At 36.1% G+C, this 13,979-nt stretch overlaps 1 protein-coding gene across 1 annotated transcript in view; it reads left to right on the forward strand.

Annotated features, from left to right (window-relative positions):
- The window catches only part of EYS (EGF-like photoreceptor maintenance factor), a 636,352-nt gene that overhangs the window by 92,489 nt on the left and 529,884 nt on the right, over positions 1–13,979 (forward strand). The window contains exon 4 of the mRNA XM_088531218.1: positions 5,984–6,088. Within this exon, the coding sequence (XP_088387344.1) occupies positions 5,984–6,088 (105 nt within the window). The remainder of the gene's footprint in view (positions 1–5,983; positions 6,089–13,979) is intronic.

Genomic DNA, 13,979 nt, shown 5'->3' on the forward strand with positions numbered 1-13,979 from the left:
GGCTGCACGGCAGGCGAGCAGCTCTTGCTCCATGGAGTAGCCAGTAGGAGCACAAGGACAACACGAGTGCCCACGGACAAGTGAGGCCTCTGCCGCCGCATGAAGTCTTTGCGGTGAAAATCACAAGTGCCTCAGCCTCCAGAGCCCGAGCCTGGAGCTTGCTGTGTGTCAGCAAGCCGGTCGAGGAGAGGGGAGCAGCTCCTGAGCAAGGCAAGAGAAACTCCCCTTCCTTTCTGCACTGTGTCAAAGCTTGCTCTCAAATGCCCTCTTGTGGGAGCCAGCACACATGGGCCCGCTCTGCTAATCCCAAAGAGTGGAGAGATACGGGGCAGATTGGCAACACCTTGTTGCCTCACCATGGTGGTTCAGTTTGGTCACTGACAGCATCTGGCCCCTGGGGTAGGTAAACAGTCTCCATATTCACAGCTCCAGCAAGGTTTAGGTACTTGGCATATCTGGATTCTGGTAATTCAGAAGATAGGACAACTAGGGAATTTTAATATCGAATGCTTTATGACCTTAGGTATTTGAAGATACCTTGAATCAAACATGAAGTCAGGGAGGCTAGTGTGGAATTTGCCCATAATGCAGATGGATACTACTTTTATTAGGTGTAAGATACTAACCATTTTCATTATTAACTGCCTCCTGAATAGCACTGATATTTATAATTCAGGAAGTTTATTATTTATTTTACTTGTTGTATGTATCCTTCAGCCATAGTTAAGAGCAATTTTTATGTTTCCATCAGGTTACAATAGGACTTTTGTTTGTTGTAATTTATATGCATGAGATGCTTAATCTGACTTCTTCATTTCAGTCATGGGCCATATCAATTATTTGTCTTGTTTTATATAATATATGCAACATGGTCCTCATTTTGGACTTCGGCTGTCTCTCATTCGTGATTATCATGAGACAGTATGTACCAACTGTCAAAACACACCATCAGTCATATGTTGATTTAAATAAGTCTGCAGACTTTACTCAGCAGCGTAAATACACTTTCTAGCCTTCCTAATATGCTTCCTGAAGATAAAATCTGTATTTTTTTTTTAGGAGCTATGGGAATAGTGTAGAAGCTATTGTAGGTAAACAAGTGGTCCCTGCAGCACTGAGCATTTGTAACCCACAATTACAAAAGGTTGTGCACTGTCCACTCGCTCCACTCATCCCATCATGAGCCAAACTGAAAAGGGTGATGCCTTTCTCTCTTCAGTGTTTTCAAAAATCTCTTTCTGTGTTTGCTTTCTAAGGTTTTCTTTTCAGTTAACCTGCTACAGCTGCTCTATTTTCTGCATTTTTTGACATTTTTAGTTAATGTCACGACCATTGCACAATTTAAAACCATTGCATCACTTCATCTTCAAGTCCACGTGAATCATCTCCAACTCTGCCCTCAGTGAATCAAAAGAAAGAATCAGTGTCACAAACACATGGGTGCTTGCCCATATTCCGAGTCAGTCATGTATATACCAAGCCTTGCATGTATCATCTCACTTATCGGTTATTGTTGAATATTCCTGGTTCCCACAGAAGCAGGCCAAAAGCCTGCCAGAAGCCTGATATTCTTTGCTATATGCCCGCTATGGACTGAGTTCATGTAAAATACTTTCCTGCTTCCAGCCCTAGGTTAGAGAGTTGTCGTTTTTCAAACCACCATAAAATCTGGAAACAGGAGAATTAACAGGGATAGGAGCTTTCTGCTGGCTCCTGGATGACAACTCTGACTCCCCATGGTGCCAGGCTGACATTCCCCCTGCCACTGCTGCACTCCCCTCTTTGGCTGTTGGCTTTCAGAGGCTCTCTGGAAGACTGGGAGCCTGGAGCAACTTCCCACAACTAGCCGTACAAACTATACATTCCCATAAACACACAGGATTTAATCAGATGTGGAAATGTGTTCAGTGTATATTCCCGTGGTTAGTAGAGAAAGTTTGTCATCGTTAAAGTACATGCTTCATGTTCAAGTACACCCACTTCCTTTGGGATGAATTCAGGTCAGAACACAGAGTGGGAGAAAAGATTAGTGGAATGCAGGAAAGTCTGATTTCATCATGCTCTAAACTACATAAAGTAAAAACTTTGTTAAAATAACACACAAAAAGTACTGAATTGCATGAAAGAAAAACAAATCAATTATGGTTCAACAACAATGTTTTTCCAGTCAGCTAGAAATTAACCAAAGTGTTTCTTTTATATAAGAAAACAAAAGGCACATCTCTTTGATATCTCATCTGCAAATGCTAAGCATGACTTGTTAAACTTACAGTTATAGCAAATAGCAGCAGTTGGAATCATGTGAGAAAAAGATATGTTAATTCTTCAATCAAAATTTAATTAGTTTATATGGGATTTACTTTATCATTGCTCTACCAGAGGTGTTAGGAGATTATTTTTGTATTTCAGATTATCCCCTTTATTTTAGATATATTTTTGCCTCAATAGTGATGCCAATTGTCATGCGTAGTATAATGTATTTAGAACATGTAGTAATATCTTTCTGTGCATGACAAGGTATTTAATTTATTTTAGATAAATAGGAATCCAATCATTTAAAGTGAATAGGCTTATTTTTCAATAGAAAAAAAAATATTGTAGGTTGCTAGGAAGTCCTAGAAAAGCTCATGTTTTGATTAAAGCACAAATGCAGGACTCTGGAAAATGTGGCTGAAAATTCTTAGTAGCCTTGAAGTCCTCAGTAACATTGTATACACACACCTCAGAGCCACTGTCCTCTCTGCTTTGCACTGCGTCCTTAATCTAGGGTCACATGTAGTTCATTTTCTACAGCTTATCTCCTTGCTATTCCGACCTACATCAATATTATTAACAGCAAGCATTGTGTCACAGAGCTGTACAAAGCTAAGTTTTTTATTCCTCAAATTTGCCTGAGAACAAATGAGGCAATATCCACCCGGCTGTTAGGCAACTGTCATTACAGATCAGCAAACTAAAATGAAACTTGAGGTAAGCTGAGACAGCTCCCAAGGCCACTATAGTTAGCTCAGTGCAGAACCTGTGGTCAGATTTGAGAAGTGGCAACGCTCTACATATGGGCTACGGGACCACGATGGTGGTAATGAGGAACTCAGCCCATAGCCAGATTTACTTCACTTACCTGGAGGTCTGCTGCAAGGAGTGCTGCCTGATTGACGGGTAGTTTTCCAGGGACATTCCAGCATATGTGTCCTGGCTGAGAACATGCATCTTACCTGGGGATGCAGATGCTTCAGGACCCATCTCTCTTGGGGTGGTCAGTTGCTTCCAGGAAAGGAAACTACTCACAGAACACTACCGGCTATGTATGCTTTTATATATATATATAAATATATATATATAAATATATATATATATATAAATCTTCTAACAACCTGTAGATTATTGTTTGCACAGACTAGATTATTTCTCTATACCATGAGGAAGTTAATGTTGCCCGTTAACTGGCTTGTACTGAACCTAATTACTTAGCTGTGATTAAACCACACATTGAATCCAAATGTATTCAGTGCTGATCTGAAGAGAAGCCAGAATGTCAGTAGCATTTTTTATAGTAATAATCGCCATGAATTTTAAAAGTTTATGTTAAATATCTTCTTTAAAATTTTGTCTTTGGCTTTGAGCTATTGGGTCTCATTACCTTTTCTCCACAAAATGAAAAAGCCTGTTACTAAGTATTTTCTCCTTGTATAAACACTTACACACTGTAATCAAGTCACTTTTTTGGGTTTGTTTGTTCTAAATCAAACAGATGGAGCTCTTTAAGCCTTTGCCGACAGCATACTTTCTTCAGCTATTGAATAAATTGTGTAGCTTCTTCACATCCTTCAACCTAGTTTTAAATATACAAGACTTAGCACTGTGTTAAACATGCTAACCTGTTTCTTACAGAGAAAAAATGACCCTTACACATAAATATTCTTTTCTCCTACTTTTTTAACACATCTGAGGATTTTTTCTTTCTTTTTGTTGCAGCATCACACTGTAGCTCATTTACTGAGTTAATCCTCAGCAGTCCTTTCTGAATCACTTTATTGTTTCCTCATATACAGTTCAGCTACAGTTCAGGATCTGTAGCACATGCATCTTTTTCCTCACTTGTATCTGCCTGCTGCAGGTGATCAGAAGAGACTTTCAGTATGGGACATACAGGAAATATATTTAGGAAATATATACAGGAAAAGAATTGAGAGTGGAAATGCAGAATCTGTTTAAAGTCCAGTGTTGAAATAACAGGGTAAGGGTTTTTCACATTCGCCTATAGCCTATGAGACTCTGGGAAGTAGGAAATAACTGTTTAATCTCACAGTTTTCTCAGCTGAATGACAAAAATTTGAGCTGGGTGAATCATTTTAGTTCAGCCTCTCAGAAGGTTTCATCTCACTAATTTTTAACTTTTTTTGTGATACATTTTCTGATTTTTTTTTAAGTTACTCACCTGCTTTGTCCCTTCCTTTCTTCTAGATCTTGATTACTAATATTTCATAATGACTCTCACCTAGGTTTCTGTCATTCTTTCATCATATCAGATGTTACTCCACCATTTTGATTAGGATTAAATCTCAGAAAATTTGTAGTGAACCATTAAATACAGCATGTTGCTCATGTTATTATCTCTGTGAGTGTGCAAAATATCCTGCATACGTTTTAAGTCATTATATAGATTCTATCATTTTCCTTATCTATGTATATCTATGAGCTTCCCCTTAATGCTTTTCCTAAATTTTTAATTTAGACAAAAAAAGAGAATTTTTTTAAGTTCTCTTCTGTTTTCCCACTGCTTTCTTTCCTGCACTTTATTTTTTTTTATTGTATATTCCATTTCTACCGGTTATCTCAGAGAACATCACTTGGTGGTTAGAGAAGGCAAAACCATCTGGTGGTACCATCTGCAAGCCATGCATTTGTCTTTGGAAAGAATCTTGCATTGTCTGAACTCTGGTGCTCCAAGGAGAACCTCAGAAACACCACCTGGTCCTGTAATTCCTACCCCCACAGTGTTGTTCCCAAGTTGTTCCCAAGAGCACAAGTAGTTCCTACAGAGCTTGTTGCATATGCTACTAGTCCATGGATTAAATTTTTCAATACTTCTTCAGATTGAGAAACCTGAGTGGCATTACCTATTTAATCATTCCAATTTGAGTGATACAAAGATCTTTCCATCACTTTTTGGATAGAATTCCCACCTACGTTTTACTTGTTCACATCGGTGATAGCTCTAGCTTTCTCATATCTGACAGCGGAGTAGCTTCTCTTGTTCAATATAGCTCTTTAGTTGTATATTTATCCCTTGAGTTTGGAACAATCTGGGAACAGAAAGATGCTACTATAATTTATAACAAGCTTGCTTTAGATTAATGCAGTGCACAACAGATGGATGAGGGATTGTGGGTTTTCCTTGACATATCTGATAAGTTCAATGTTTTCATAAGCCATCTATTATATTGTCTTCAAAATGTTCTCTTTATATATTCTACTTTATTGTTGTTGTTTTGGAATTGTTATTAATTTGAATTTTAGCTCATTTAAACCTCTTTAAAAGTGGAAAATAAACAGATAGTTGATTGAGTTTTTGAGTATTCTCATCTGACATTTTAAAAGTGTCTTTATTCATCTAAGCATGGAAGCCATTTTGACAACTATTTTCTTGTGACTGTTACTAGGTTATTAAATATCTAAAACAGAATTTTTAATGTGGTATATAATTCAGTAATTGTGGTGTTGAGATGAAATGCTAGAATACACAAAGAGTATATCTGTAAATACTGCTGATATTTATCCCTTTGAAATATTTAATTTGTTAACTATCAGATATGATCTATGAAAATCTCTAGTTTTAGAGCTGTCAAGAATAAATAAAATAGTGTTTCCAACATGGAAAAGTTAAATTATGTAGCTGTCACTTGTACTATGAAGTAGCTTTTCTACTTTCCCAAATCCAATATGATTTATAGTTTTAATGTTTCATTTTCTTTTGTGACAGACAAAAACTGTTCCACAGACATTGATGAATGTGCCTTCAAGCCCTGCAAAAATGGAGGCCGTTGCCATGATTTGATTGGTGAATTTTACTGTAGCTGTTTGCCAGGTAAGAAGTTAGGTGAAAAATGTTATGTGGTATGAAAGAAATATAAATAGTTCTTCATATGTTTGCACCTAGGTAGACAAATTTGTTTTGCATAAAAAAAAAAAAAGAAAAAAAGGACTGAGTGGGTAGTCTTTAAATGAACTATATAATTATGTGAACAGTGTCATCAGAATCGTTTTGCAAAACATAGCTCGGGTGCCAGAAGACCTGCTTTGCAAACCGATGAAGAGCTGTAGAAATGAAACAAAACTTTCAGAAGTATTGAAGTATTCACACCAGAATCTTTGAGGAATTTTGCATTTTCAAATCTTTTCGAAAGTTAATTTTCTCTTTCTTTATGTGAATGTGGAACAATTATATTTCCTTCTTTTGTACATGCAAAGGTGATTTTTGAATTTTTTTATGATACATTAAAGAAAACATAAGAGAGAATTCACACCATAGATGTAGGGTTACTTTCAGTGAAGAACTTTAGATAAATTATTAATAGTTGAATCAAAGTTATCAGTAATAGCTCAATTTATTTTTTTTTGTCTTCAAATGACATAAATACAACATCTTATAAATACACAAATTTATATACTTCCATGGGTTGTTTTCTTTCCGTACAGAGCTGGAATGTACTGTAGGCCACCTTCTAAATATTGGAAAGTAATATCTTTTAATATAGCTAGCTAACTTAAATACATAATGCCAGTATAGCATGACTATTGTTGACATTTTTCTTGTTATATCTTTACTGTGGGTTGACCAGTCATCATCTGATTGGAAAATATGAACTAAAGCATGATGAGATGATAGCACTTTTTCCTTTGCAGTTTTTTCCATTCCTATTTTACTTACATTGCATTAAATATTGTTCTGCCATGTCAAGTTTGCAATATATACTGTAATGGTAAATGGATCAAGCACATATTTGAACAAAAATATTTGTTTGTAATGTGTAGAAAAAGCAAGTAGTTAAAATTACTATGTTCCTGTTAAAAATATATGTTTTTATGTAAGTGATTTAATACTATGTAAAAGCTATTTCTTCTTATATGTATAAATAGCTTGAAAGGTATTGAAATAGGAAGTGTAGAAGTGATTTTCACAGCCAGCACTATTACTAAATCATAGTATACATGCTCAAAAATAGCATACGTGAACATATGTGGATATTAGTATATATAGAAGCGTGTGCGTGTGTATTACACATGCGCACATCCACATACAAATTCAAACCTCCTATAAAAACTTCAGAGTCCCCCATTAGCCTTTAAGGATGCTGAATATCTCAGTTTTATCAACAGATTTCTTATTACTATGATTAAACTGTTAATACCACATTCTTATATATTAATATTTCAGGTTATTTTTATTTTTGAAATACAGAGCGTGTGACTATTTTTCATTACTCTCTCCATGGTGGATGAACAAAATATCACACCTCATTTTGTTAGAGAGCATTTTGACATGTGCAATCACAAACATAGCAATGAGAATGAAAACATCTGCCTGCTTTACAGTATTGGAACAACTGTAATCATATGCGTGCAATGATTATCGATGTAAGAAATACACATATAAATTCTCAGATTATACCTATTTTCTATTAATAACCTTGGACCTTAGATGTAGCCTTTGTGAAGATGTACAAAATACAGAATGAAAATAAATGATTCAAACAGTAGTTAGTCTAAGGTCAGGCATGCACATACAGGATTTGAAAGAATAAAGAAGAGGGTTATCTAAGGAAAGGAAAACAAATAATATATCATAATCACGCATCACAAGGACTGCAAGCGTAGAGAACGGAACAACTAACAGAGACCTATCACTTATGACAGAGGTTTCCAGGCTTCTCCAGGAAACTGCAGGACATATATTCTGAGATAGTCCTTTCTGAGGAATGTCTGATGGGCTGCTGTATGGGTATGGAGCTCAATAAACAGAAATGGGTCTGTTGATGGATAACCCCAAGCACCCGTACGGCTTGAGGCCAGCTGTCTGAAAAGCAGCGTTGTGGGAGGGATCTGAGGGTCCTGCTGTTCAGCAAGTGAACTTGAGCCAGCAATGATGTGCCTTGTAGCAAAGAAACATCCTGGACCACTTTAAGAGAGTGGTCAGCAAGTTGAGATGAATATTTTCCTACTCAGTACTTGTGAAGATGCATCTTATGGACTATGTCTTGTTCTGCATTCACAAGTAACAGAAAGACACTGCTATAACGCAGCAAAGGTCTAGAGAGATGGTTGGGGGCTGGGGCACCTGATGTTAAAGGAGAGGCTGAGGAAACTGGGTCCCTTCAGCCTGAAGCAAAGGCTAAGGGAAGATTTTACAGCTGCCTCATGAAAGGGCGAAGATGGAATCAGACTCTTCTCAGAGACAGAAATGCTGGTGAGGCAAGGGGCAATGGATACAAGCTGGAAAACAAGAAAACTGTGATTGGATATTAGGAACAATATTGACTTTGGAGATTTTTAATCATTGAAATGGATTGTCTGGAAAGCTCGTGGAATCTCTGTTCTTGGAGACAGGTATTCGAACCTTGATTAGTCACTTCCTTGAGCAACCTGATCTGGTTGGTCTTGCTTTCAGTGAGTGACTAGATGGCCCTGAGAGGACCCTTCCAATACAAATTATAATTCTGTGACTAAATAAGGAATCTTTGTCCCATTTTATGTCCACTTTGCAAATGCAACACTTACCCTGAATTTGAACTACTTGTGCCTACATACACAGCACAGTCTTTAAGACTGCGAGCATTTGGACCATATCCAAAAAAAGTATGTAATCTTTATTGGAGTGTGCTTTTTTATCAATGAACTTTGTAGCTGAATGCAGTGTAAGAATTTGTTTATATACAATGCTTTTCAAAAGACAGAATTTGTATGAATATTCAAAATAACTTCTCAAGTGTTTATTTTCCTCCCATGTGTCAACTTAGTCTTCTAGTAGGAAATGACTTCACATTTTATACCGAATTTTAACAAGGGGAAAAAAAAAGAAACTGAAAACAAAAAGCTGTAGAGGTGTATTAAAAAAATTAATTACAACAGTAATCTGTCATCTGGAAAAACTAAAAAGAAAAGCTGGAGAAGCACAGCTTGAGGAGTGAGGAGTCATAGTTTATCTAGCTGATTCGCATTTAAGGAAACATTAATCTAGAATTTATAGAAGCTACTAAGAAAAACAACAAAAATAATCAAGGAAAGGGAGCAGCTGCATTATGAAAAAGCAGAAACTCTTTATATTTGTAGAAGAAAAGGATGGAGGAAAGAGATGGGTCTTTAAAATCACAAACATAGTGGCTAAACTGCAGAACTGTTCACCAAATCTAGTATGTAAGAAGAGGGCACTGAATGAGTATATTGGAGACTGACACTGAATGAGTATATTGGAGACTGAATGAGAACATAAGAGAACACATAAGAGAATACTTCTTTTAACAGGTGATAAGGCTGTTCTAAGTTTGCTACCCCAAAGTTATGTGGTTAGATAATCTCAATTAGAAGTTTTCATAAAGGATTAGACAAATTCACAAACAGCAAGGCTGTAAGTAGATACCAGAGGATCCTCTGATAATTTTCCTACTAGACCTCCTGCTACTGGGAGTTTGCACAAAGGACAGCAGGTGGCTGGGCTCTTATTCTCACTCAAAATAATCTTTTCTTTTTGCTGCTCTCGGAATTCTGGCTGGATGTGCTGTCAGACTGGCCAATAGCTTATTCTCATGCTTTTGTGTTTTGGAAAACCTTAAATCTATTGCACAGCCTTTTTTCCCCCATCCCCATTTATGCCTCAGTGGCTATTATCCCTGATACACATATCTAAATACATAAATATTTATTTTCTCAGTGGAATTACTCCATGATTAACATGATTGGTAAAGAAGACCGATTTCCAAGCAGAAAATCTTGTCAATTGAGATGCTTGGCTTGATGGATTCAACCTAGTATCAATTTTTGTTCAGCCTGATACATTGAATCAAAGGAATAGTAGTTCCAATTAAGAGCAAACTCTCACAATACAAAATTGTAAATCAAATTCTTCCTTATTGGTAGGCTCTCTTATAAAGTTTACTGTACCATGAAATAAGACTACTTTCTTTCAAACCTTTCTGGCATTCCTTATTATGAAGTAGAAGCTTATATATGAAAGTTTTTACTCTAGGAAGAGGCTTTAGGAAAACACTGTTGCATGCTGAGACTGCAAAAATAAAAAGTGAATCATTATGATTACAGATGGTAAATACTTAAGTATTCATTCAATCCTTTACGCTGCTGCTGTGCCATCACTACTGATGTAGGATTGGAAATAATGTTCTTTTTTTGTTTTTTTTTTGTTTGTTTTGGGTTTTTTTTGCTTTAGCTGCAAAGGTGTGTGATAACGGAGCTCTAACTTTTCACATGAAACTGTTGCACAGCTTACCAGAAGATTCTTCCTAATATGTAACTTAAAATTCTCATTTTTAATTTCTTGCTCCAACTTAGCCATTCGTTTTTACATTTGGAAAGTTGCTTTTTTTTTCTCTCTCTCACATTCTCTAGAATCCTAACTTTTACTAGAATCCTAACTTTCCCAGGTGCAGCATTCTGTTTAAACAAGTAAATTCCATCAGCTATAGAAGTGACATACAGCAACCCACCACTTACCACTTACAGAAGATACGGTGAGCATTCATACAGAGAAAAAGTACAAGACAGCTCGAAAACAGTTGGTAGAGGAACTCAGCATTTTAGGCAGTAGAGGTTAATATGCTCAGCCTCTACTCTGTCTTGCAAAGTCTTTTTGCTGAAGCTCCCTCGGGCAGCCACATGAGACATCAGTGACTCTTGCCCTGAGGAGTGGGCTGAGGCTGCTGATGGTCAGGGCTGTTTCAGAGGCACAGGTCATGGCCGTGGCCCCTCAGGACAAATCTGACAGCCTGCTTTGAAAGAGCCGGGAACATCGCTAGGGGTCATTCCTAAGAGCTCTTCTGGTTACTTGCAGATGATCCACGCATAAGCATTAATTTTGCTCTGATATTTGTGAAGTGCTAAATATATTTCTCCATAGCAGTTATGGTGCTAGACCTCACTAGCAATTAATTCTTCTGCAGTTTTGAGAACGTTGGTACATATTTTTCTAATAATGGGGTTCCTCGCTGAGAAGGTCAATGTCAGGCCATTTGCGGAAGGTTTGGCTATTTTTTTTTTTTTTCATAGTAGCCCTTATTTTTTTTTTTTTTCTCATAGTAGCCCTTATAAAGTTAGTTAAAGACCTTATTCATCATTTTATGAATATTGTAGTCATAAAAGGCATGGAGTTAGAAGGAAAGGGTAACAATTTTAACACTGGCAGGAACTATGAGAACCTTCCTTTTTAGGAAAGAAAATACATTTTGAAGTATTTGCAAAGTAAGGACATACAAACAAGAATTACAAGGTCATTCCTTGTTTTTTCATCCTGCAATTCTGGAGTGTTAAGATTAATGTGTCCTTCTCTTTGCGGCTCTTATATTTATTTCAACCATGAGCTGTTCAAGTACAATAAGACAGGTCCGTTCAGTTTAGCCTTTTAAGATATTTTATATAACATGTTGAAAAATCATCTATTGTGACATTCAGATTTTAGTATACAGGGGTAGTTGATGGAGTTTTGTGAATGTTTCAGCAAGTACCTGAGACTGTGGTGAGTGGCACATGGAGTCTAAAACAGAAGGATACTGATCAGTCCCAACCTCAGTTTAGGAGACTGACAAATGGAAGTGGAGGCCTAGGCTAAGGAAAAAAATGTCCTATTTGGGGGGGACCTAGGACAGAATCTAAACCAACGAATGCTTTGCCAGGCCTTTTGGCAAAACACAACCCTCCGTGCTGGCCAGCAGGCTTGAATCCTGAAAATATGAAGCAAGTGGCTTAACTTCAATGTCTTATTCCTCTTTCTGTGCCACTGTTTTGTCATGGAAAAAAAAGATAGTGACTGCTATTCATTATTTGGAATTAAGCAAACAATAATTTAAAAGGAGTCTCTAACTTGTGCCCATCAGAAGAAACACTCCAAAAATAAAGGGCCACAAATAGGAATTCTCCCTGGCCAACAAACTGATAGGCTCTATTTATCTTCTACTGTACTTCTTTACATCTTCATCTTTTGTCACAGGTTTCTACCTCTACATGGTAAGTTCCTTTATCATTGTTCTACGACTTCCAGTTTCTTAGTGATTTTAATTTACATGAAATTATCCAGTCTTATATCTTTTCTGCATGTTTTCGACTCCTTTATCTAGATGCTTTAATTGTAGGTTTGAAGTTTTTTTAAGCATCTACTGACATTTCTTGAAGAATTCCTATTTGTCATTTGTGTTTCTCAGTTTAAGTTGTCTCAGTGCATTTTTTTTTCACTAGTTGCATTTAACTTCATAAAAAACTGTCATTTGAAACAGCTATGTTATGCTGAAGTGGTTCATAAAACCTAGATATTCTTGATGGGCATAATGACTACACCTAGATTTCTGTCAGGAGTAATAAAAAGAGTAACTTACAATATATATTCCAAATGATACTGGAAAGGGATGAAGATGAGTTGTTCATGGCTTTGTTGCTCAATTTAAATGCTACACTTCCCCAGTAGGAATAAACACATGTACTAAAAAGTTGATTTACATTTTCATGAGGCCATCAGTTCTATCTGTGTGTAATCTGTAAACTGGATAGTGGTGCCTTCATTGTCTCTCCTTCTGTCTCTCACAGGTGTATATAAAAATACATTATATATGTCTTTATATATGCAAATACATCTATTGAATGTCAACATATGTCCTTTAAGGGTATTTTATTATCACAGTAGATTATCTTGATTTTATTGTACTTGCTAAATAACTATATTGTTCATAAACCTAATGTGTGATTTCACTTTAAAAAAACATTTAGTTCGTTCTTTAAAGGCAGTTCTAGGGATGAAGTGAGGGGTTGTATGTTTGTTAAAAGAAACCTAGATAGCTATGTTCCAAATACGTGTTGCATTCCATAATACACTAGTAAATTTCTGATTCTTCATATTGTTCCTAGAAGCACAGGAAGATGTTAATTTTTAAACTTAATCTTTATGAACAGTTAGGAAGTAGATATAAATGTATGAATGGGAACAGAGGTGTGCTATTTCTCCTTCAGTGAGTTTTCATTGTTTGTGTTATTCGTACACAAATAATAATCATTTCTGCCTGAAAAACTGAACATTATATAGTTTTTGTAAATTAAAAAGACACAAAACAAGACTCACAATTATCAGAAATATTTTTGAAACAAATACCTTTTAATTACAGAGAGTTTCTATAAAAGATAAGAATTCCCATAATGCCACTTGCAAATCATTCATTGTATATCAGCACATACTAGGCAGCATAAGGAAGCATGAAGACAAGTGTAGGAGAAAGAAAAATATAGTTGTTGAAAGCATTGTGCTGAAAATAGGAAAGAAAAAGTCAAGAAAGGACAAATGAGAAGAGCAACATACTTTGGAAAGTTAATAGAAAGGTCTCTTACAAGGATTTAATGGTAAAGGAGACTCTGATAAAGAAAAAGTAAACTTATGATTAAGGGAGAAGATGGCAAATTTCTCACTGTCATGAAGAGAACCAAACATATTTGGTCTAGTAGCCAAACATTATTAAGTCACTTTCTCTTTTATAATTCCAGTTTTCCTCTGTGTTCCTATCCTTATCAGTATAAGGCTTCATGACAGTGATACCTGAACTTTTCTTGCCATAGAAAAAGAAAATATTTCCAGCTTTTTCCTTTTCCTCCGAAAATATGTTACGTCATTTGTAAGGAAGAAAAAAAAAAGTTTCTTTTGACTAACTGTTCATCCACAATGGTAATTAAATTCTACCCCTCACTGCAATGACTTCTAAAAATTTGACATTTTT

Source organism: Tinamus guttatus, unplaced genomic scaffold (genome assembly GCF_059628265.1).
Source record: "Tinamus guttatus ecotype Peru unplaced genomic scaffold, ASM5962826v1 Tinamus_guttatus_pri_ptg000402l, whole genome shotgun sequence".
In the NCBI taxonomy this organism is placed as follows: domain Eukaryota; kingdom Metazoa; phylum Chordata; class Aves; order Tinamiformes; family Tinamidae; genus Tinamus; species Tinamus guttatus.